The sequence below is a fragment of the Polypterus senegalus genome, chromosome 17 (assembly GCF_016835505.1).
Source record: "Polypterus senegalus isolate Bchr_013 chromosome 17, ASM1683550v1, whole genome shotgun sequence".
In the NCBI taxonomy this organism is placed as follows: domain Eukaryota; kingdom Metazoa; phylum Chordata; class Cladistia; order Polypteriformes; family Polypteridae; genus Polypterus; species Polypterus senegalus.
The window spans coordinates 29,017,186-29,041,173 of record NC_053170.1 but is presented as its reverse complement, the minus strand read 5'-3'; the positions used below and the strand labels follow the sequence as shown (position 1 = coordinate 29,041,173).

The 23,988-nt window shown below is 37.6% G+C and overlaps 1 protein-coding gene across 2 annotated transcripts in view; it reads right to left on the bottom strand.

Annotated features, from left to right (window-relative positions):
* Positions 1 to 23,988, bottom strand: part of matn1 (matrilin 1) — a 33,174-nt gene that overhangs the window by 7,889 nt on the left and 1,297 nt on the right. Inside the window, exons 2-5 of one of the 2 annotated variants that reach the window (XM_039739431.1) lie at positions 12,280 to 12,623; positions 5,019 to 5,241; positions 3,550 to 3,672; positions 1,746 to 2,147 (exon numbers count right to left, since the gene is read on the bottom strand). In XM_039739431.1, coding sequence (XP_039595365.1) covers positions 1,746 to 2,147; positions 3,550 to 3,672; positions 5,019 to 5,241; positions 12,280 to 12,623 — 1,092 coding nt within the window. Of the gene's footprint in view, positions 1 to 1,745; positions 2,148 to 3,549; positions 3,673 to 5,018; positions 5,242 to 12,279; positions 12,627 to 23,988 lie in introns of both variants that reach the window. The other variant, XM_039739430.1, reaches the window with a different exon arrangement.

Sequence of the window (23,988 nt, the reverse complement as noted above, 5' to 3'; positions counted from 1 at the left end):
CTGTACTCAAGTTAGGCCACAGTGTATGGGTTAAACTGCTTCATCCGATTGCAATCATCTAAACCAGTCCCGTTATTTCAAATATAATGTTAATCTGAGTGGGTTTTTAAGAATACTTCTAAATTCAAACAGATTTTACTGAATGTGGAAAGAAGCAAACAAGAGCAGAGTTCATCATGTGTTCAGTGTTGTGTCTGACATTTAAGTTACACCTTTTGCCAATGTGTCCCTTGAGAACTGTTGCTGTAACTCCCCAAACATGGTTCCAGATTGCCCTAAGAATGTTCCATATATCTATTACATAGCCAAGCAGCAGGTCAACTAACTCACTTTTTTGTCTCTGCTTTTTTCCCCTTCCATTTTAATGGAGCCTCAAAGAACATCTTATCCAGTTTAGAGAATAGCAACAACATTAAATGATCAACTATGCATACAATATAAATCAGCAAATGATGAGAGGTGATTCTGAATTTTAAAGTGGTGTCACTGGTCATTACAATTTTCACTGCAGAGTGTTGTAACAGTCTACATATCATATCCTTTTTAGTTAAATGTGCAGCAGTATAAAAACACTAATGAGAGAAATAGTCATTTTTGCTTCTTTATAAGGCCAGTGCGTGTGGTGACTAATAAAGAATGTTATGGAAACCTATTAAGAGCCTAAAGAAAGCTAAACAAATTGACAGGTAAAAATATTCACTCCAGATTGTGCTTTTACAAATCTTTGACAGGTGATACCTAACTGTTCAAGCTGAAGCTGAATACTGGCATGGGTTCTGTCAAATACCACTGAGAAGTGCAGTTATATTTAAAAATATTCTTTAAATAACTATCCTGATTCTGTTACTTCAGGTAGATGGAGCTTTGTGTACACAGGCTTTACAATTTCAGGAAGGAGAGTGTTGTTGCAGGATATTCTCCAAACAAAGAGTCAGCTATAAATTAGAAACGTTGTGTAACACAGATGTAAACAAACTATGCTCAAAGTCTCTGGGCCTGAAAAGGTAAACACTAAACTATGTTTCTGATAGAAACCTAAAATTAAATGTTTATAAAAGTTGAGATGCTAAGGAATGCCTAGTGCCTTAAAATATTCAGTTGTGAGTAAGCACAAATGTGGAGAGAATGAAGAGTCAGCACACACATTTTTGGAGTCTGAGAAAAACAATAGCATACTTTAGCAATTGGCCAAGATTCAGCTTAATACTTATGCAATGGGTGTTTTCTTAAAAGAGCTAGACATGCAGTTGTAAATTAAATTTCTCATACAGTATATGACATTTTTCAAGCTGGCATTTATTCTCTGCCTGCTTGTGGCTAAAACATTGGGATTACATCGAAAGGTTATTGATTCAAATTCCTTATCCAACCTATGGTGTGTCTCTTAAGCTTGGTGCATGGTGATTTAATGGTTAGCACTTTAGTTTCCTTTCACATCTTTAAATTTCCTTCGGCTTTTAGAAAAGTACCATCTACAGTATCTGAAACTCTGACTAGCATGACAGACATGTGTGTGCCAGGCAATTAACTGGCACCTCATCCAGTATTAGTTTTTGCCTTGAGTTTGATGCTACCAACACAGATTCTGCCTCTCTGCAACAGCAGAATGGAATAAAATATTTTAGACAATTGATGGGGGAACAGCTGATGTCTTTCTTGAAAAAAAAATAAAAGAACAAAATAAGCACACCAAAATGCTCTTTAAATGTATTTTTTAAAATGTATGAATGTAAAATAAAAATTACCATGTTCTTTGGCTTTCTTTGCTGCATCTCCGATATAATCCTGGGAACGACCATCTGTAAAGACAATGCCTACTTTGGGCACACCAGGACGGGCTCCATGGCTGGGGTTGAAGCTGTTGCTGATTAGATATTGCAGAGCCTGGCCAGTCATAGTACCCTTCTCCATGTATGACATCTTTTTCACTGCATCTTTCAGATCTTTCTTGCTGCTGAAGCGTCCAAGTGGGAACTCCTGCCTCACAGAGCTGGAGTACTGCACCAGGCCCACCTGCGCTTTGTTGTGATCAACATCTAATTTATCCACAATCTGGTTGATAAACTTCTTGACCAGCTCAAAGTTTTCAGGACGGACACTCTTGGAACCATCAATCAAAAAAACCACATCAGTGGAACTAGTGCAGGCTACATGAAAAACAATTTGTATAGTCACTATGAGTTATTTCTATAATAAAATTAGCAACAACAAAGCATCATAATATTAATTTGGAAATTTTCACACCACCCCAATTATAGAATATTTAAAAACCTAAAATGAATCCAAGGATCATTTTACTGCAATCCTCATCATTATTCTTAACTTCAGTTATCCTAATGAGGTCTGCAGTGGCAACATGCTGAACAGGGCTGTCTGATCCAACCTTTTCTCTTATCCTTCTGCTGGTAACTTCAGAAGAATTCCAGACTTTCTCAAGTCAGTTGAGAGACACATAATCAACCCAGAGATTAAAGTTTGGTTTTACCTTTAAATATGAACATATTTTTATTTGTTGTTTTTTTTTTGTTCCATAGCTTACCCCCTTTGCAATAAAAAATTATCACAAACAAATCCACAAAGATATTTTTGCTCTGTTACTCATAAATTAGAAATCCTTAGTGCTTTTTTTTAACGTTTACTTGTGGTAATTTTATTATTGCCCTGCCTCTGTAGTAAAACTAAAGCAAAGCTGAATCCTGTTTACCAGTGCTATATAACAGCCAGTACTGGCAGTGTTGTGTGGTGGCTAAGGCTGTAGCAGCAAAAACATACAAAACCATATCATACCAGTGCTCACTGATTTCCTACCTTGGTTGTAAAGTGTGATTCTGTGCAACTCAATCAAACTGAGGGGGAAAACAAATCTGTAAACATAGTAATATATCCTGATTTGGTGAGGTGCCCTGTATAAAGGCATTTGACTAATATAATAATAGTTGTGGATGTGACCATGCAGTGGCTCATAGCCATGACACTTTAAGCCCCAATCACGGTCCTGTTGCGGGGCTTCCCAAAAACAGTAAAATGAACATACAGTATAGACAAATCACACTATGCACAGATCACCTCTGAAAGCTCTTTTTCAAATGGTTTAATTTTTGTCAAGAGGAAAATTAAATAGTGTTATTCTACACGGGGGGCGACACGGTGGTGCAGTGGTAGCGCTGCTGCCTCGCAGTTAGGAGACCCGGGTTCGCTTCTCAGGTCCTCCCTGCGTGGAGTTTGCATGTTCTCCCCGTGTCTGCGTGGGTTTCCTCCGGGCGCCCCGGTTTCCTCCCACATTCCAAAAACATGCAGATTAGGTGGATTGGTGATTCTAAATTGGCCCTAGTGTGTGCTTGGTGTGTGGGTGTGTTTGTGTGTGTCCTGCGGTGGGTTGGCACCCTGCCCAGGATTGGTTCCTGCCTTGTGCCCTGTGTTGGCTGGGATTGGCTCCAGCAGACCCCCGTGACCCTATTCGGATTCAGCGGGTTAGACAATGGTTGGTTGGTTATTCTACACGGGTGTAAATAAAGATTACCTGTAACTCCCAAAATGCACCACACTTACCACTACATGTTTTGCCATCTTCCTGGAGAGTGAAGCCATCATTGCAGGCACACTTGTAAGACCCTGGAGTACTGATGCAGATCTGTTCACAGTCATGGTCCCCAGTGGCACACAGGTCTGAAACTATAAGTGCATCAACAGGTTAGATCAGTGTAGATGAAGCCCAGCAACACCTACCATAACTCTAGAAGCCTGAAACAGATTTAATTTGCTCTTGACTTCACCTCACATGGATCAAGAAAAGGATGGTGAGTCCCTTTGGAAAAAGGTGCTGGGTTTTTATTAATTCTGATGGACGAATCTGAGTTTAGCGAATGCCCGGAGAATGCTTCCTTCTGGACTGCATTGTATCTATTGTAAAGTTTGGTGGAGGAGGGATAAGGGTCTGGGCTGATCTCTTTGGTTCTGGTGAAGAACATTGCTAATGCCACAGCATACAAAGACATTTTAGACAACTGTGTGCATCCGACTTTGTAACAACAATTTTGCGAGTGCCCTTTTCTGTTCCATCATGACTGTGCACTTGTAGACATAAACCAAGCCCATGAAGACATGGAGGAGCTCGAGCAGCCTGCACAGAGCTCTGACCACAACTCTAATGAACACCCTTGGGATGAACTGGAATGGCAATGTTGAGCCAGGTCTTCTTGTCTTATTGACCTCAAAAATGCATTTTTAGTTGAATGGGCACAAATTCCCACAGTCACACTTACAAACTCTTGTGGAAAGAAGGGGGTTGGGACCAGTGTTATAGTCACAAGGTGGGAGAGACGGGTGCCAGGTTCTCTGGACTCCGTATTTATTGCCCATGGTTTTGGGATGGGATGTCCAACAAGCTCAAAAAAATGTGATGGTCAGGTGTCCACAAACATTCGGCCTGACTGTGTATTTATCTTTGAAATATTTTACATCATATTTTAAAATATAATTATATACATAGTAATATGTTTAAATATACAGTATTCCAAACGTATTTCATTTTTGCAGGGCTCGTCATTTTTGTCACCCATTTTTGAAACGTTCATTTTTAGCTCTGTTTCTTGTTTGATTTATATTATTATTATTGGGTTTGACCTGTGTGTTCGAGTAATGGCTAGCAATGACTGATATCGATGGCAATTTTTCTACAGGTGAAATCAAATACGGGCTACCGTTCATCCGGCACTATAAAATTTACCATGGTACTCTGTCCTGTGTACCGGGCCTGGGTGCCAAGCCGTTGCTGACGCTCAAAGGTGAACCCGTTTTCTGTTATCCACCGTTAACGGTAATAAGGAGCGGGTGAACAGCAGCTCGACTGAATGGCCTGCCTGCCTGTTACTACGCGCGGTCACAGCAGTTTGACCGGGCGGGAAACGCGCTGTAGTGGGCGCGAAAGGCAAACCCCTCCCCGAATAAATCTGCGCCACCAAACTGCAGAAATTACAACCCTTTAAAACAAAAATGGGCCGACTTTGTGTAATACTGACCACAGAATGCCTCCTGGAACTTCTTGGTGAGCTTTTCAATGAAGCCGTAGCTCTCCACGTAGTCGACGTGCTCCTCGAGCGGCTCGCTCGCGATCTGCTTGAGCGTGTTCATGTCCACGCGCCCCACGCCGATGGCATACAGCTCGATACCGGCGTCCCGGGCGCGCGCCGAAACGTCCTTCACGTTGTCCTGCGGTCGGCCATCGGTCACAATGATGGCAACCTGGCCAGTTGATGGAGACAAAAGAGGAGCAGAAGACATTGAAGGGAACAGGTTAGAACGAGGCGTGTGTGAGCATCAGGCAAAAGAGCATTTGGGGCTGGATATCTAAAGTGGGACACATGAAATTTAAAAGAAGGGTGTGAGGACTTCTATCTATCTATCTATCTATCTATCTATCTATCTATCTATCTATCTATCTATCTATCTATATCGCCTTTCATTATCTATCTATCTATCTATCTATCTATCTATCTATCTATCATATAGCGCCTTTCATTCTATCTATCTATCTATCTATCTATCTATCTATCTATCTATCTATCTATCTATCATATAGTGCCTTTCAATATCTATCTATCTATCTATCTATCTATCTATCTATCTATCTATCTATCTATCTATCTATCATATAGTGCCTTTCAATATCTATCTATCTATCTATCTATCTATCTATCTATCTATCTATCTATCTATCTATCATATAGTGCCTTTCAATATCTATCTATCTATCTATCTATCTATCTATCTATCTATCTATCTATCTATCTATCTATCATGTTTAAATGTCTGCCCATCACAGTTTCCTCTGTTATTGCACATTTTTGTGCACATATTTCACGTATTGATTAAACTTTTTCAATATAACATAACATTTAGCTTATATATTTTTCTTCTATATTACCATACCAGTTTAATCAAGTTCAGGGTCATTTGGGGTGAAGGCTATCCCCAGAAGCATCACATGAAAAGTGCAAAGTATAAAATATTCACATGCACACCCCTAATGGCTTATATGGGGCCAGTTTTTATTTACCGATTAAGCTAGGTGACTGGGATGTGTTTTTGACAACAGAGCTATCCTTTTACTCCATTGTTCGACATTACTGTATCTTTTTTCAGAACCAACTATTTTGACTGCAGGATTGCTGTAGGGCAGCAGATGGCGTCAGTTCTCCACACATCGTGACTGCCTGAAAAGATAAATACTTATAGGCTCACAAATGTAAACATTCAAGGAAAATGGTCCGCTAGCATGATACCTCTTGTTAGTGCCTGCACTACTGCAGTGGTGAACAGTTTCTTTCTGCTGCTGAAAATGACAGAACTGGTACAGCTATTCAGAACTTTCATGTACTTTACCCTTCTTTTTTCACTTGCAGTTCTTTCTTGTTTCTTGCTCCATCATTTCTAAATTTAAATCCATTTAGTTTTTCATGTAATTTAATTACACATAAGATGCCCATCTATCCATCCATCTAACAAACCTACTTACTCCACTACAAATGTATAGGGAATGACAGAATAATCTTGAGATTATGAGTAGCTCACAATGAATGGAACACCAGCCCACTGTAAGTTACATTCACATACTGTACGCATACTTAGCCAATTTAGAGTCACCTGTCAGTCTGACCTACCTGTGTTTGAAATGTGGGAGGAAGATCTGAGCACCTTAAGTAAAGCCCCCACAGACATAAGGAGATGTTCCTAATTCTCAGAGGTAATAGCCAAATCTGAGATAGCAGTGATAACCACCAAGCCTGCCCTAATTAAGTGACACTTACTGTATGACTATTTCATACTGTACCCATTATTAGCACTGGTTTGTTAGCATTAGACTTTTTTTTAATGAACATACACCCAGTCATAGTTGAAGAAAACCATTTGGTGTGGTATTGGGAGAGCTCAGCCACCAATTTAAAAAAACAGCAAAACTGACATACAGTATTAATCTCTTTCCTTATATTTTATGTAAAATAGATATGCTCATCTTGAAAAGACACTACATCAAATAAAGATTTATTCACAAGGCAGTTTTACCAAGAAACAAAGCTTTGTGCTCATCCGTGATCCCCTTTAAGTCCAGATATACTATGATCATTGCTTCTCTTACATTACACTCTGTCTGAGATTTTTTTACTTTATATTCAGCCTTTTGCAGCTTAGTTTTTCTTTCTTCTTATTGTTACCATTTCCATTGTGTAATTCAATTATATTTACATAATTCCCATCCAGTCCAGTACTTGCTACCTTTTGTGCAATAATGTTGTTCCCTTTGTGAAAGACTATGACATTGTTGAGTTTTGAATGAGTGTTGACAACACAAGACCATACAGCCTACACAGACTTTTACTAACTTAGCCTGGTTTTGACCCCATTCCCTTGTTTTTCTGCAGTCTTCAGGGGCAAGAGAAAATATTCAGCCCCTAACAAATATTCATTCCTATACTGTATATTATAAAAGACATGAAATTGCAGAAAGCAGTCTTCAATGTATAAAACCTGTCAGACACTTGTATTAGACAGAGACTTAGACATGACATTTAAGGTTGAGATAGGTAGAGTAACATACAGTATTGTATGTTCAGAAAGAAATCCCTATAACAGAATCTGCCCTGCCTCCACTATCTCAAAAACTCTGACCACTACTTTTATGTTGCATTTGTGATTTTATATCTCATGCTATACAGTATGTTGATCCACGCAATGATTGGGGCAAAACCGCAAAAAGAAAGAGACTCAACCCATAAGTGACACAAAGCCCTTCAAAGACTAAAGAATAATGTCTCAGACAGTATCAACTGACCCTAAAGTCAAGGTATTATTTGGTAGGTGGCCTGAATTTGGATTTATAGGCATGTGCAATTACTTGAGTCACAAAGTGACAACACAGCTAGTGGCAGCTTGGAGTGAATATCTTGAAGAAGATGACCTGATCATAGAGTCGGGCATACAAATGAGCCGTGCTTTGCAGTATACAAGATTCCTCACTCCAGCTTCCAAATACAGTAGTCAATTCATGCAACCTGAAAGGGAAGCTTTGAATAATTTTAATAAATTATACATTTTCTGGTGGAATTTTTGGCACATTGTATATAGTATGTTTTGAATGTTCCTCATCAAAATTGTTTCCTGTTTTCTGTTTTTCAGTGCAGAACCCCTCAAAATCTAATATTATGCTTAAGGTTGTGTTTCCCTTTTAAGTGCAAAAACGTCCCCTAGGTACATTTTGTTACCAATTGTATGCCATTCAGATCAAGGTGAATGTTTCATGAGTTTGGCAGAGAATATATCACACCATACATCACTATGTTTCAACTACAGAAGGTTCATGTTAGGTGAGATAAAGGTTAAAATCAAGAGCAATTGTGTCATAATCAACAAGAATTAAGCAAAAACCACAAAACAGACCCCTTTACGATATAATTAAAACAAAACAAAAACCTTTAAGTGACTTAGTTGTAGTAAATGTACAAAGACCTAATGCAGGCTGCATGAAGAGTAAGCACAACAATTTGCACACAATTGAATTTTTCCATCAAAGAAAGCACCATTTGCTTCACTACCAGTGAAATTCATGCATTAGCACAGAAAGAAAGTTTTTAAATTCCATCTGGAAGTTAATTTCACTTGTATATGCCTGTCATTTAGTATTTAAATATAGTTCTTCAGTGGAAAAAAAAGACCAGAATAATTTTCTGTCACGTTTTGTTGAGTCCTGATATATATGTTCTGGTTGTTCTGGTAGTGTGATGCCTGCTGTGCCTGGCTGTTTTTATAATCTTCTCAGCCATAAATGTCATAAAGGTGCGTCAGAGGCAGAAACAATACCTGGTACATGTCATCGCAGTGCACACAGCATGCAAATCTTCAGCCTTATCTGCAGGAATCAAGAAACAAGGAAGGGCAGCTTCTAGGAAATGTAAGGAGGAAGTTCCTGCAGACAAGACTCAGTAATGTGCACGATAGTGCATTTTGGTATGTCATCTTACAGCAAATAAACAATATGTCATATTTTTTTAAAAATGCATTTTGTTGCCTGTCTTATACATGTGCGGACCACAGAAGTGTGAACAAGACTTTAGGGAGAAATATTCCTTGTTTTACACACAACAAAAATTATGAAACACATTTTAAGCAAACCTCACATTTTGTGATTGTGAAATATCTTTCAAATCAAATTTTACTGTGAATGTCATAAAACTGTATGCAAAAATAAACATAGCTGTTTAACTCATCTCTAGTTGTAGGTGTATTCACTTTTAGCCATTCATATTCTAAATTACATCCATGTGCACATGAAATTGTTTTGAAATTTACAGGTTAGATAACTGTTTCAAGGGTGCCATCAGCCATTTTATTGGGGTTTCAGTTATTTATGGCAGTAACTACCCACTCCCTCTGTATTGCAACTGTTTTGCAGTTCTAGCCAGCCCATTGTATGTTTTCTGAAGCAAGGCACCTTAAGGCATCTGGCAGAGTCTGATGAGTTTGGCATGGATGAGAGGAATGGCTGTTTCTAACCCTCACTATAGTAGCCTGGTGACTCGTGTTCTGATTACATGCTGCTTTGTCCATCATCTGCAGATGCTTGTGTGTGAAACGTTAAACTAAACCTAAATGAGATTTTCTTTCAATACTGGTTGAAGTTGGTAGGCAGAGAAGTGTGGTATTTATTTTTGTGTGTGTTCAAGTAAAAAAAAAAAATCCTCAAGCAACATGTGCGTCCTACAGAATACTCTGCTATTAACAGGTTTGTGTGTGACTTTATCTGTTTTGCAACATCGTGGTCAGAATTAAACACAATACACTAAAGATGCCTCATTAGTGGAGTGTAGTGTCAAAGCAGACCCTTCCTTCAATTTCACTGTAGAGTTTTACTATAGACGGTAATACTTTATCACCCTTCACTGCTACAGGATAATATATCATGAGGTGTACAATGGGTATTTGTACCTTACAAAATATTATCAATTAATTTGAACTTATTCCTTATCTTAATAGTGGCAAATCTGTAGAATCTCATTTACCAAAAAACAAGTGGACAGTTCTAGCCCACATTGTACCTAAATAAATCACTCATTTCATTTTACGATCTTTGAACTTTACACTTTGATTTTTTATGTCAGTGTGTAGTTTTGCAAGTATCCACATTTGAAACTATCAAATTTTCATCTGAGTCCTCTTTAAACCGCACAATTTTATTTGATACAGCCCAGAATGATTACCCTGTTTATATTTAACTAGTTGCATTTTATATTTATATAAAATTTTATATTTATATTAAACTAGTTTTGTCCTGGTCGCAAAATAGTGGACCAGCTCTACACTCTTAGCAGAGTCCTGGAGGGTGCATGGGAGTTTTGTGGACTTGGAAAAGGTGTTCGACTGTATCCCTCGAGGAATACTGATGGGGGGTGCTCCGGGAGTATGGGGTACCAGACCACCTGATAAGAGCTGTTCGGTCTCTGTACAACCGGTGTCAGAGCTTGGTCTGCCTTGCCGGCAGTAAGTCGAGCTCGTTTCCAGTGAGAGTTGGACTCCACCAGGGCTGCCCTTTGTCACCGATTCTGTTCATAACTTTTATGGAAAGAATTTCTAAACGCAGCCAGGGTGTTGAAGGGGTCCGGTTTGGTGGACTCAGGATTGGGTCACTGCTTTTTGCAGATGATGTTGTCCTGTTTGCTTCATCAGGCCGTGATCTTCAGCTCTCTCTGGATCGGTTCGCAGCTGAGTGTCAAGCGGCTGGGAGAGATCCTGCCCCAAGTGGAGGAGCTCAAGTATCTCGGGGTCTTGTTCACGAGTGAGGGGAGAATGGACCGTGAGGTCGACAGGCGGATCGGTGCGGCATCCGCAGTGATGCGGGCTCTGCATCGGTCTGTCGTGGTGAAAAAAGTGCTGAGCTGTAGGGCAAAGCTCTCAATTTACCAGTCGATCTACGCTCCTACCCTCACCTATGGTCATGAGCTATGGGTAGTGACCGAAAGAACGAGATCGCGAATACAAGCGGCTGAAATGAGTTTCCTCCGCAGGGTGTCTGGGCTTTCCCTTAAAGATAGGGTGAGAAGCTCAGTCATCCGGGAGGGGCTCAGAGTAGAGCCGCTGCTCCTCCGCATCGAGAAGAGTCAGATGAGGTGACTTGGGCATCTGATCAGGATGCCTCCTGGACGCCTCCCTGGTGAGGTGTTCTGGGCACGTCCAACTGGGAGGAGGCCCCGGGGAAGACACAGGACACACTGGAGAGACTATGTCTCCCGGCTGGCCTGGGAACGCCTTGGGATTCCCCCGGAAGAGCTGGAAGAAGTGGCTGGAGAGAGGAAAGTCTGGGCCTCTCTGCTCAAGCTGCTGCCCCCGCGACCCAACCCTGGATAAGAGGAAGAGGATGGATGGATGGATTGATAGCTGCATGTGTCTTTGGGAGTTTGTCTGCTTGGGTTGAATGAAAAGTGCAGAAAAAAGTGCATGCATGCGCCATCTCACCAAGTGCATGTCACACTTGTATAAGCTTCTACATCTTCCGTAGAATTCACACCAACTACTGTGCCTGTGGTTGAGCATGAGCAGAGCGGACTGGTCCACACACACATACACTCTTTCGTAGTGAGAAGTGAAGCTGCATTCCAGCTCCAAAAAATTTAAAAGTGCATGCATGCGCCATCTAGTGGTTGTAGTTAAGCATGAGCAGAATGGACTACACCATACACACACACACACACAGGTCTTTTGTTTATGTATATCTAATTGTTTCCCTTGTCCACATGGGTTTTCTTAGGAGACTATATTTATCTCTCACGTCCCAAATCCATGTGGATTACATAAATTGGTAGTTATGAATAACTTGGTATGAGTGAGTGCCTGTGACAGATGGGTATCATATTCAGAACAGAATGAATAGCAGGCATTCAGTCAAGCACTGGTTCTTGCCTTAATTCCAGTTCTGCAAGGAACGGTTTCAGCTCCCTTAAACTCAGTAATGGAAATAGCATACTCAAAAAATGGATATAGTAGATGGATATATAATTGCTACTTTTCAACAAAAAAATCATGTTACATACATAAGTTTAAATAATTTCCATATTATTATGACACATAAAAAGCTATTCATATGCATGGCATATTATTCTTTAAAAGTATTACATTTCCCCTGTTTCAAATGTTATTTTTAACTCATTAAAATTTTTTTTTACACTAAATAACATTAATCCTGTTAAAACAGTACTGACCATTCTATGCCAATGAGTGAAATGAGTGTCATACCTTACTAACTCCTTGTGAACGAACACGGGCTCCCTCAGCCTCACTGAATGCTACATTCATTGCAAACTGGATGGCAAGCCCTGTCATGGTTCCTGTGGACAATGGCTCAATCTTTGCCACTGCTCGTAGAAGGGTGGCTTTGTTGCGGTAGGTCTTGAGGGACACCTCATTTTTGACAGCACTGGCATAGTTCACCACTCCAACACGTGTGGCATTGGGACCAACATCCAAAGTCTCAATCACTTTTGACAAGAAGATCTTGACTTGCTCAAATTCAGATGGTCTTACACTGCGGGAGCTGTCGACGATGAAGATCAAGTCAGTGGGACGTGTCTGGCACAGGCCTGCTGTGTGAAAGAAGGGATAAGAAAAATAAGACAGATTCTGAAAATTAAATTAATCTTCACAGTGCCATAGTACCATTGACTTTCATATTACTATGATTTCTTTGACTCAGTTCAATATGATGAGGCATTCAGAGTACCATAAGTTTCATGCCTCACTGTCCTTTTACTTCTCTCTGTACTTTACTGTGCCCAAATCATCATAATTGTACAGGGTGTTACACTTTTCATTATACCACAATGCCTTTGCTGTTTACATTACTTTAGTGTCTATAATTTGTCTTAGTACCATAGTAATATTACTTTTCCCAAATTACACTGTACACTAAGACTTCAGTAAAACTTCCATATTCAGTATAAAATTATGTTGTGATTGATAAAATTTACTGATTTATTAGTTACAGGAAAAAAGGGTCACACTTTGATCAGACAGTGATCTGGCTGAAAATATCACTTAGGTTCCATGGGCTGTGAGGCAGCAGTGTTACCCACAGTGCCATTGTAATGTTCCACTTCAACAAATAGTTCATTGGTCAAATAAGTTCCTTCTTTGTAATAAAATATTTCTATGCAGTCCAGTCACCCAACAATTACGAGTCCATCTTTATGAATACATAATCATTGGCAGATCCTAAATGAAAATGTGACTTAGTTTTTTGACCTGGTTTACTTTTATGTGGTGTTGATTGACTGGAGTGTTTTCAATTTTCTTGTTTGGTTGAATAAATGTTGCATGAATTGTCTACTGTATATGAGTTGGTATACTGTAAAATTTGAATCTTTTTTTTAATAATTTACTTTAAATTACTTTTAATTAATTTGATATTTTTGTCAAATGTTTAAACAAATGTAAATAATGTTTGCAGTTGTCAGAATACATTGTGTTGAATTTACAGTACAAATTATCACTGTACTGTGTAGTGCACATTATTGTATGTTATACTTCTGTCCTTGATTTTTAAGCTATGTGCTCTCCTTTTTATTCATTATCACTTTTACTGTATTGCTGCTTACAGAATTACTGCTATCCTAGGTGACTGATTTTACCTAATGTATTTTCAGGTAAGGTAAATTACCTTATGTAAGTCATATGATGCTTTAAGGTCCATATTTTGCCACATTCAGCCGCTAAAGAAATTCTGTAAATGTTAAGTTGTGTATCAAAAATAAGTTTTTCTTTATCACTCCCCTATCAATTTAATTTGGAAACTAACCCGTGATCCTGTTCATAACCTTCTGTATATTTGTTTTCACTGATTTTTCTTGACTGATGTTGCAAATTTGTAGGTAGAATTACACTGTCTCAGAGTATCAGTAAGAATAGACCATAACAACTCTTATTTTTAAAGTTTTATGTAAGAGCCATTTTCCTAGTTCTATAAAATGTATGAATATTTACTAGATGATAATGCATAAAATATGGGAGGTTCCTATAACCCCCGTGACTAGAACTGAGTTGGTATTTTCCCGTCATTTTCTAACAGAATTGAGCAAACAATGTTCTCCAGTTAGTGTCTAGCCTCGCCTTGTGTAAGGTACAGAGGCATACGTTTTTTTTAACCGTGTTCTTGTTTGTGCTCGCGTTCGTGCTTATGCACGTGACCGTGCCTGGGCGCATGTCTATGTGCCAACGGCCTACGGGCCTTTTGAGTGTGAAATAATACGTAAAATAAAAGATTTAAGAGTTGAACCGTATGTTTAAGGCATACAGAAGAAGAAATAAATAATCTTTAAGTATAGAAATAACCAAAGCTTCTTAAGAAAAGCTAAGTTTATAGAAGATGCATTTTTTCTTTTTTTTTTTTGCCTTTATTCTATGTGTGTAACTATTTTTCTTTTTATTCTTGTATGGATTATTTACTTTTAATTTTCACTAAATATTTTTAAAACAAACTTTTGGACTGAGAGATTTTTTTGACACGCGTCTTACCCGTGCCTGACTTCGCCTTATACATCGGCGGCTACATTTTATATAGCTTAATACCAAAATTTTCTAAAGAAGATATCATTGAATTTACTTTATCTCAATTCCTATTCTTACCAGATGTTGGCTGTGTTTAAGGTCTCACGACAGAATTAAACAGGAATAAGTGATTGGGTGGTCTCATACAGGGATTGTGTCCTTTCGAACATTCATGTTTTCATGTGTTGGACCCTTAAGACACCCCTTATTGTTAAGTCCAGGCTGTAAACACATCTTCTCAGTACAGACTGTGTCCACCTTTATTGATATTATAAAGTACATATATCTTACAATCACTTTTTGTAATTCAGGGTCACAAAGGCCCAGAGTCAATTCTAGCATAATCATGCACAAGGTAGGAATCATCCCAGGAATGGGTGCTAACTAATCACTGAACTGGATTAGGAAGGTTTGACAATATATATATATATATATATATATATATATATATATATATATATATATATATATATATATATATATATATATATACTGTATGTATATATATATATATATATATATGCATATTATTGCCAGAAAATGTGCATGCTACTGTTTACAGAAAGAAAAAAGAAAATTCATAAATCATTAAAGAAAAAAAAATCCATAAATCATTATCAAACATGGCACAATCTTAGTAAAAGCATGTTATTATATCAGAGCCATGCACCTTAGATAATAAATGCAGCGTTTACTAGACATGGGTATCATAGTATAATGATTACCCAGGGCACTCTGGGTGGGGCTCAAAGCCTGGAATGAAGTTTGTTTTTGAGAGGAAGGGACCCACAGAGAATGCTTATGTATGGAGCCCAGAGTTCTATGCTGCACCATTGCTACTGAATGAAGTAAAATGTGTTGGCTGTCTGTCACTCCTCTAATTCAATTTTCCTGTTTGCAATTGAGATAAACGCTGTTCAGTTAGAAAGTGCAAAATTAGAATACTTTTTAAATTTCCTTATTGTAGCTTATTTAAAGCAGTGATTCACTGTACCTAAGACAGTAAGCACTCAAACATTAATGTAGGCTGCTGACAGTAATGAACGAACTCTTATAATATTATTATTATTACTAATATATAATAGTAACATTTGTCAGCTTACTGTTAACACAGTTCATTCTTATTAATTTATGGACTCATGAATAAGTTACTTAAAACACTAAAGAGCTAAACAGGACACCATTGCCATTCATGAACAATGGCTCAGTGGCTATTGATGTTACCCTGCAACTCCAGGGATTTCTGTTCAGATTTTGGCCTGCTTGCTCTGTGAATACTTAATTTACTTTAACTGTATTGCCAAAATTTAAATGCACAACTCTGTAATGGAAAATGTTTTCAAAAGACAAGGATATTCAGCATTATTATGATTATATAAAGTTACTACCTGTATGTTTTAAGGAACCACTGGGAAGTCTTGCATTAATTTTCTTCAACCTAAAGGCAATGGTATCTTACTGGTGCCCATCTGGAGTTGTTTTCTGCCTTGTGACAGGTCCTGCTAACACAAACTCCAGCCTCCATGACCATAAAATTGGGTTAAATAATAGGTTGGTATGGTGGCACATACATGATGGTGTCACCCAATCTGGTACCAGGGCTAGATTAAGATCCCCACAGGCCCCTGGGTGTCTTAGCGAACAGAGCTCCTTAACAGACTGTTAATGCAGTACACTGACTCTTGGCCGTTTAATGCAGCATGGTAATTCCTACTATTAATGGCCACCGGACACTTGACTGCTTTATCCTGCAAGGGCTGGGGGGTATGGGGGCTTATAGTGGGATTGTACTGTGGGGCAGCTCGCAGAGACTCAATCGTGTCCTCCAGGATAGGCTTAGGGTATGTTTCCTTGATGATTTCAGCCCAAAGCACTGCACAAACATTTTATAGACAGTCATTTGTCACTTTGATGTCACCCCCTCTAATGGTGTCATCTGCACCCCTCGTACCCTGCTAGTGATATCCCTGGCCAGGGGACCATCTATGAATTCAAGTCCGATCCTTGTCTGTTTGTAACTGAATGTTTGTCCTCTGTCTGCTTGTTTTTTATATACATTGGCTTTCCTTTCATATCCAAGAGAAGTGTAAATTGGACTATTTCTTAATTTTGAATTGGCCAAATGTAAATGAATATGCCTTGCAGTGGGCTGATTGCAGTGGCTAAAAGCTGGACTCTAAACCACCAAGTTGCAGGATCTGTTTTCTGAGCAACTGTCTTAAAATGCAGATATTCAGACTGTATAGAAAAGATAATAATGGTCATATTATTCATCTATACTTGTCAAGTGCCTTGCAATGGTGTTTACTCTAGGAAGGCAGTATGTAAAATTAAGTCTGCATGTTTGTGTAGCCCACCTGTGGCCCTGTAACGGAAACAATGGGCTCAAAAAAAAGATGGATGGAAATTCACTTAGATATATTGTGATTAGTAAAGGAAGATTTGGGTGAAACCAAAGAGTACCTTAAAGACTGAACTCTAATACCCAAGTGAAAGTGCTTTACCTGGCTGAATTTAAAAACTTTACTCTTTGGTTGAAAGTTGTGAAAGAGACATTAGTTTTAAATGCTAAGAATAAGCCAGAGAAACACTTTGATTATGGAAAGATATGTCCTATCCATTCACTTCTTTTACAAACATTACTTCTTTACAAGTGAAAGAGTAGCAGCTTTGTCTTTAAAGTATGAATGCAGTTAGATAGGATTTTTATTTAAAATCAAGAGTCAACCGTCATGATAATATTATTCTTACACAATGAAAAATGATTCACAATGGAGCACAGCTCAAATGATTCCCTGAGACCAGCCTTTATAACATACTACCAGCTAACATCATTGAAAAACCTGTCAGATTAATCTCCTAAGTAGCCAAATAAACGTCTGTTGGAGTACAGGGTGAAAAAAGACATTGTTCTGGTGGCCCTTTCTGCTCCTCCAACCTAGATTATATTTCATTTTTTTTTCTTTCACCAAATAAACTAAAACGAAAATGTATTTCTTCTCAGAACACTTCCAGAGAGCACAATGAAACTGTGAAACCTAAGCTTCCAGGAAAACAGCAGCCAATTCTAGTTATCATGAAGTGCACAGTCCTGCTTAGGCATACACTCTCGTAAATGAAGAGAGATTATTTAAAGTGTAATCAATTCATCATGACACTCAGAGATAGAAAAGCTTTCCCTTAAGCTTTTATCCTTATGTCATACAGTGGTAATGAGAATGATTCCTTTCAGGCTGTAGTGAATGGTAACAGTACATAGGACCTTGATTTCAGACATAAAGACTTTATAGTCTTATGCCTTTATAGTCTTTTGTGTGTGGTATGTATTGAGTTGGACAGTAATTGTGTTATGTTCTTTCACTGAAACTAAAATATGTTTAAATTTGTCTAATAAAATCCCAGCCCTCTTGTTCACTAGGCCTTTTTGGCTATATAGCCAAGATCTGTCAATTTATTCTCATTATTTACTGTTTTTGAAGCAAGTTTGTCATCAACAATCAAAGGCTCATCCTAAATTGTTAGAACTCATTTAGAGCCTGGCCTTTCTGCTTTTATTTAATAACATTTTTGAAATGTTATTTGCTATTTTTCACTCTAATGAGTATATTTAACCTTACAATATATTCATACTGTGACAGCAAGTACAGGTACCTGTGTGATTTGCATCCAAGGCTGTTTGACCTCTTCCTGTCTGACCATACTGTGGCCTGTAAAGTACTGGGCAAAATGATAAAGGACAGTGTCTCTCCCATGCTACTTTTTACGTTCCCAGATCATAAATGAATCCTAAAGTTGCAGGTTTGCAAAATGATCTTTCACTACATTAACCACTGGAGTGGTGTCCATCACTGAATGTAAACTATGCTGAAATGAGCCAAAAAGCACCTAGTGAACAGGTTTAGATTTTACTAATTGCAGTGTAATTAGTGATAAGGATGCTTATACTCATTAACACTACAAGCTTTCTTTATCCTGATATGAATATAGTAAAGTGATGCACTTTAAATTCATAATTCCAAATAAACAATTTATATATATATATATATATAGATTTTTTCTTAAATATGCCCAGTTTTCAGAAGTAGTTAGTAATATGTCTGCATTATAGTTAGTTCTTAAAGTAGTAAAGTTTGACTGTGCACCGTGCTGTAGAAACAATACTCAAGATTAAAAGTTTATGGTTTATACAACCATAAGTACTTGGTTAGAATATACGTGAGTTTATTGTGTTCTTTTCATGTTAAGTTCATTAGGTTAGTGTTACCCATGGAATGTGAGCAAGAGTCTGGGCAGCTTACGGTTCACAAATAAATTAGAACCAAATTTCTGTTAATTGATTCTCTTTACGTGTTCTGCAACAGAGTCAGAGAAAGCAGGAATTAGCTATGAACATGGGTCTCTATCAACCAAAATTGAGCAGTTTTGGGATGTACAGTATAAGGAAACTAGATTACATGTAGAAAACTTATGTGGTCACAGGGATTAGATGCAAAAACCACAAAACCTGACACTTTGCAGCGAGTCAATCTGATCTATTATAGCTATGAGACAGAATTGCAAACTGCTGTTCCACTTTGCTGCCCCATCTAAGAAACGAATAAATAATGTGAAAATTGTTTATTGGTTTAGTAATTATGTCACTTATCTGGCTTTAGTTACTTTGGTGTGCAGGGGAAGATCAAATTTTCATATGAGTGAAAATATAAAATTCCTACTAGTATATTAACTTCACAAGAGATTGTTTCTTTCAGGACCCGCAGAGGTTGAAGTCAACTAAGACCATTACTGGAAACAGCTCTGTTCAGGGAATCTACCACACACTGCCTTAGAAAGGAAAAATTACATTATTAAAGACCTCAGCCATTCTACACAGTCACTTTTCTCCTTTCTATCTTCTTTCAAACCACACAGAACTGTCACCACTAACACCAGCAGATTCATAGACAGTTTTTGTATGCTGGTCATATGCTAGTAAGAATTTCATTGTAATATCACACATGAAATAACATTTGCACCCCAGATGGCCCATATATACTCTTTTAGGGACAGGAGCAGGGACCTTGCTGGCCAGTGAAAAGTGTTTATGTCACAGTTGTATTTCCAAGGTTTCTTGATTGGTCTGGCATTGATTTGTTGGAAGTTGGCAGTTGGCAGGCTTGTTATGAAAAGTAGTACTTTGGGTAACAAGATCTCCTAAATACATCCTCTGTAACAATGGAGCCAACTGTCAATAATAGGCATTGGCACCACATACAACAATACTTTCTATGGCCTGCCAATTGAAATTTCATCCAAATTGCACTATTTTCTACTCCATCTCTATGTATGAATCAGGCAGTTATTAACCACAGAACAGTAGGAAGACTCATCAGTCAATGAACCATTATCAGGGCTTCACAGTTTACTTTGGCGAACAGTTAAGGACAGGTGTTGTAATGGGCAGCATATATAGAGTGATCTATCCACATATAATGGAAAAACACAAGCCTGTGCTGAAAGTGGAATTATCACTAAATCAGGTCCATATTCTGTGAAGGAGACACTCTAATCTCAATCATGTTTTATATTTCAACCCTTTCTAAAGTCATGGTCTAGGCTCAAGCAGACATGATAAGCCCAACTAAGATATGATAACATGGCAGAACAGTGTGTATCAAAACTAGATTTCCTAAGGAAGGATAGTCTCTAATTCAAATTTGTGCCATTATATTAAAGGTTTCCCATTAAAAATATCATATGGTAGATACAATCAGACTTAATTCAAGGTCCAATTTGGGATGTGTACAAACATTTGTGTTTAAGCTTTGTTTTAGAGTTTCTGCTCCTGAAAATAAAAACTGTACCTGGGTATTGTTTCTGGATTTTTAGAAAAGTGAGATATTTGCTTTTCGAGGTTGACTCTTAGCACTTTTCCATAGCTTCATTTGAAGATGATAACCATTCCATCACAGCACAGCTACTGCACCATCATAGGAAAACGAAAACTATCTGCACACTTCACTTTAAACAATCCAGAGCCTCCTCACAAGTGCCTTTGACAATGATTGGATTTATCAGCAGTTTTTAAAAAGAATCAGATCTAGTTTATCACCAAATCTCTTACAGATTCCTTGCATATTTGTAAATAAGTGACTTATAGGGTACAATTTTTTCTCTCTTTAATATTGTCAGATATTTGTTTTATTTAATAGTACTACACATGGTCAAATTAATTTCCTGTTGCAGAACAGTGCATTGAACCTGACCCTTTATGTCTTCTATGTACTTTCATATATTCAGAAAAATGTTTGGTAGTTCCATGCTAAAATTGCTGTGACCATCTTAAATAAAATGTAATTCTACAAGTGTTTAACACTGATGCCTCACATCTGTAAGGGACATGGTTTAAATCTCAGGCAAGTTAATGTCTGTATGGAGTTTCACTGGCATTTTCCAGTATCTTGCCACACCCTAATCTTGTGTGGGCTTCTAAATTGGTCTGGTAGGAGTGAAAGTGGGTGTATTTTGTGCTCATTGCTGTGGAGGTTGATCCAGATTCCTGCATCTTGAAAACATGTAAATAATTAGAAAATGGGTGAATGAAGGATTTATTTCTAATGTATTTGGTAGCAGTTTGCTTTTAGTATAGCTCAGGCTCACTTATGAATTTGTAATGGGTAAAGTAGTTTCAGAAGCAGGACATTTGAACCAGATTATCAATTTCAGTTCCAAAGCTGCATTTAATATTGTAGTGTCATGGGCATCCTTGGCCATCTCTGGCAGCAATGGTCAAAAGATAAGAGCAAACCCTGAATCAGATAGCAGTCCGTCACAATATACACACATGCACACACCAGCACTCACTACCACCAAGCTAATTTAGTCTTCAGCTGACCCAACATGCATGTCTTTGAGATGTGGTAGGACTTCAGCAACTGCAAAGAAAAGCCACAAAGAGATAGGACAACCATGCAGACTCAGCACACATTTAATTACATCACTGCTGATCAGATGTTTTCAGCATAATAGCACATTTTATTGATCTTGCTGAATAATTTGTTTGCAGCTTTCAAGAAGGAACTGTATTTAGAAATTAGGTTTGTGGTCATATCATGGGACTTCTGTGATAAATAAGGCATCATTTTCGGACAGACTCAACATTTAACTCACTTTGTTATGAAAATCACGTTAGAATTTTGTTTAAAGGAAAATAAACGCTGTGACTTTTATAAGATTTTCTTAGAACAGTCTTCTTTGTTTGAACATAGCCCTATTTTTTGTAATTGCCAAAACTGTAAACACTTTAATGTCCAGGACAATTAAATATTAGGTTGTCATATGCTTACATTTATTGTTTGAGTGATTCACTATTTTACCAGCATCACTCTTTGGATTTTTCAAATGATGACATTAAAAACATACGTTAGACCTACTAAATGAATATAAAACATTTTCTGATTGTTTTGTTCTTTTTTAATCAATACATTATACAGAAAGGGTGATTGATTATGAATAAAGGTACGATTGTTGTGTTTTATTCTGGGAATTTAAAAGTGCACTGGGTTCAAGCAAGGTTTTGTTTGACTGAAGGCTTAAACACTAATGGTGTACAGGTCATTAGAAAAGTAAAACCTATATGACCTGGTGAGTACAGATTTGGAAGGCCTTCAAAGTAAATTACATCACCTTGTAAGAAATTAATGGCTATGTTTTTTAAATTTGACTAGAGAAAGTTGTCTTCTGAAACTGGGATCGGACCCACTCACTGTCTGTGGAATTTTTTGTTTTCCAGCGGTTTCTGCTCCTTGGTCTCTGTGTTTCTGTTGCACCCAAAATAAATGAAAAGTAGACTAACCGGTGGCCTTAAATTTTTCTGGCATGAATAACAGATTGTGAGTCTGTTCATGACTGTGCCTTGTGATATATTTAGGGTTGGTAACTGCCAAGTGTATCGTGCTACCAGGATAGTCTTTGGCTCCCTGTGATTCGGTAATTAAAAAAGAGGTAGTAAAGGATGGATGGATAATGCAATAAAATCACTAAACTACAAAAGGACTCTGTGGAGCATTGCATGAGCTTTTCACTGTTTCATATTATAAATTAATAATTATTACTTGTCATCTGCTCTTTATTTCACCATTTAAGTGTGACTTTTTAAGTGCCATTTGAAAGTATTTCAGGGGTCATGCTGAGAACAACTAAGTATTTCTTAATTGCTTTCCAGCAGAGTGAATCAGGTACACTTAGTGAAAGTTCACATTTTAAAGCGGTCATATAATTTATTATAATTATTTAATTTTTGACTTTTTCATATTTCAATTTAAAACTGACTTGAGTAAGAAAAATAATGAAACTGAAAACCTATTGTCTGGATCTGCAGGAGCTTCAATAAAACTATTTCTTAAATCTCTTATTATTGGTCAGGTAATGTTAGTCAATACTGTTAACCCATTCATTCATGTACCCATCATTCCACTCCCATGTAACATTCTGTCATTGATCTGACCCTACATCCATCGTTCCATTTTCTGAACATGATTATAGCATAACACGACAGGACTGAGAACAAGACAGAAACCAATGCTTATTTACAATGAACCATTTAAAATCTCAAATCAATCCTAAAGTCACGTTTTGAAAGAATGTGAATATGCCAGAGGAAAGTCAAACAAGCACAATCGAAATTCCACTAAGAATAATGGAAACAGTTGAACTTCCATGTTTAATAATGAAAGATGTAAACACTTTTTTGTACATATTTCATGAATATTTTTCACCACTAAGCAATTGGTCAGATATTTTAAAATGCATGTATACATTTTCATTGTATCAAATTTTTGTCCTTTTAATTATATGGCTTTGATGACTATAGCCTATTCATCTAGTATGAATGCTGGAGCCAATCCTGGAAGCACCAGTTCCTCATAAGACAGAGTAACAATAAACACTCATGCTCATTCATACTTTGCCAAGTTAAAGTCATCATTCAATTTAACCTACACATTTGAAACGTTGGAGGAAAACAGAAGAACCTGAAGAGAATATATATACTGTATACAGACAGTGACCAATTCTGTGAATCAACTTCATCTGTGAGACAGAAGCTCAGACCTCATTGCTACCTTGCTACCGTGAATTAAAAAATAGTAAATGAAATTATGAAATATTGATATGATCTTATTAGTGAAAAAATACTCAAGAAAAACTTTTTTGTGCATTCTCACTAAGTAGATTTGTGGTGGTCTGAAAAGCATTTGAGAGTAACAAGTCTGTCTCCATTTCTGTTACAAAATTGAAGTTAAATACATTATTGTTTTTGCATCTTATGCTTAAAAGAAAATATCTGGATGTGAATTATACACTATACTTTCCATTCATCCGCTCATCTTGTAACTCATATATTGAGTATATTTGTGTGTCTGG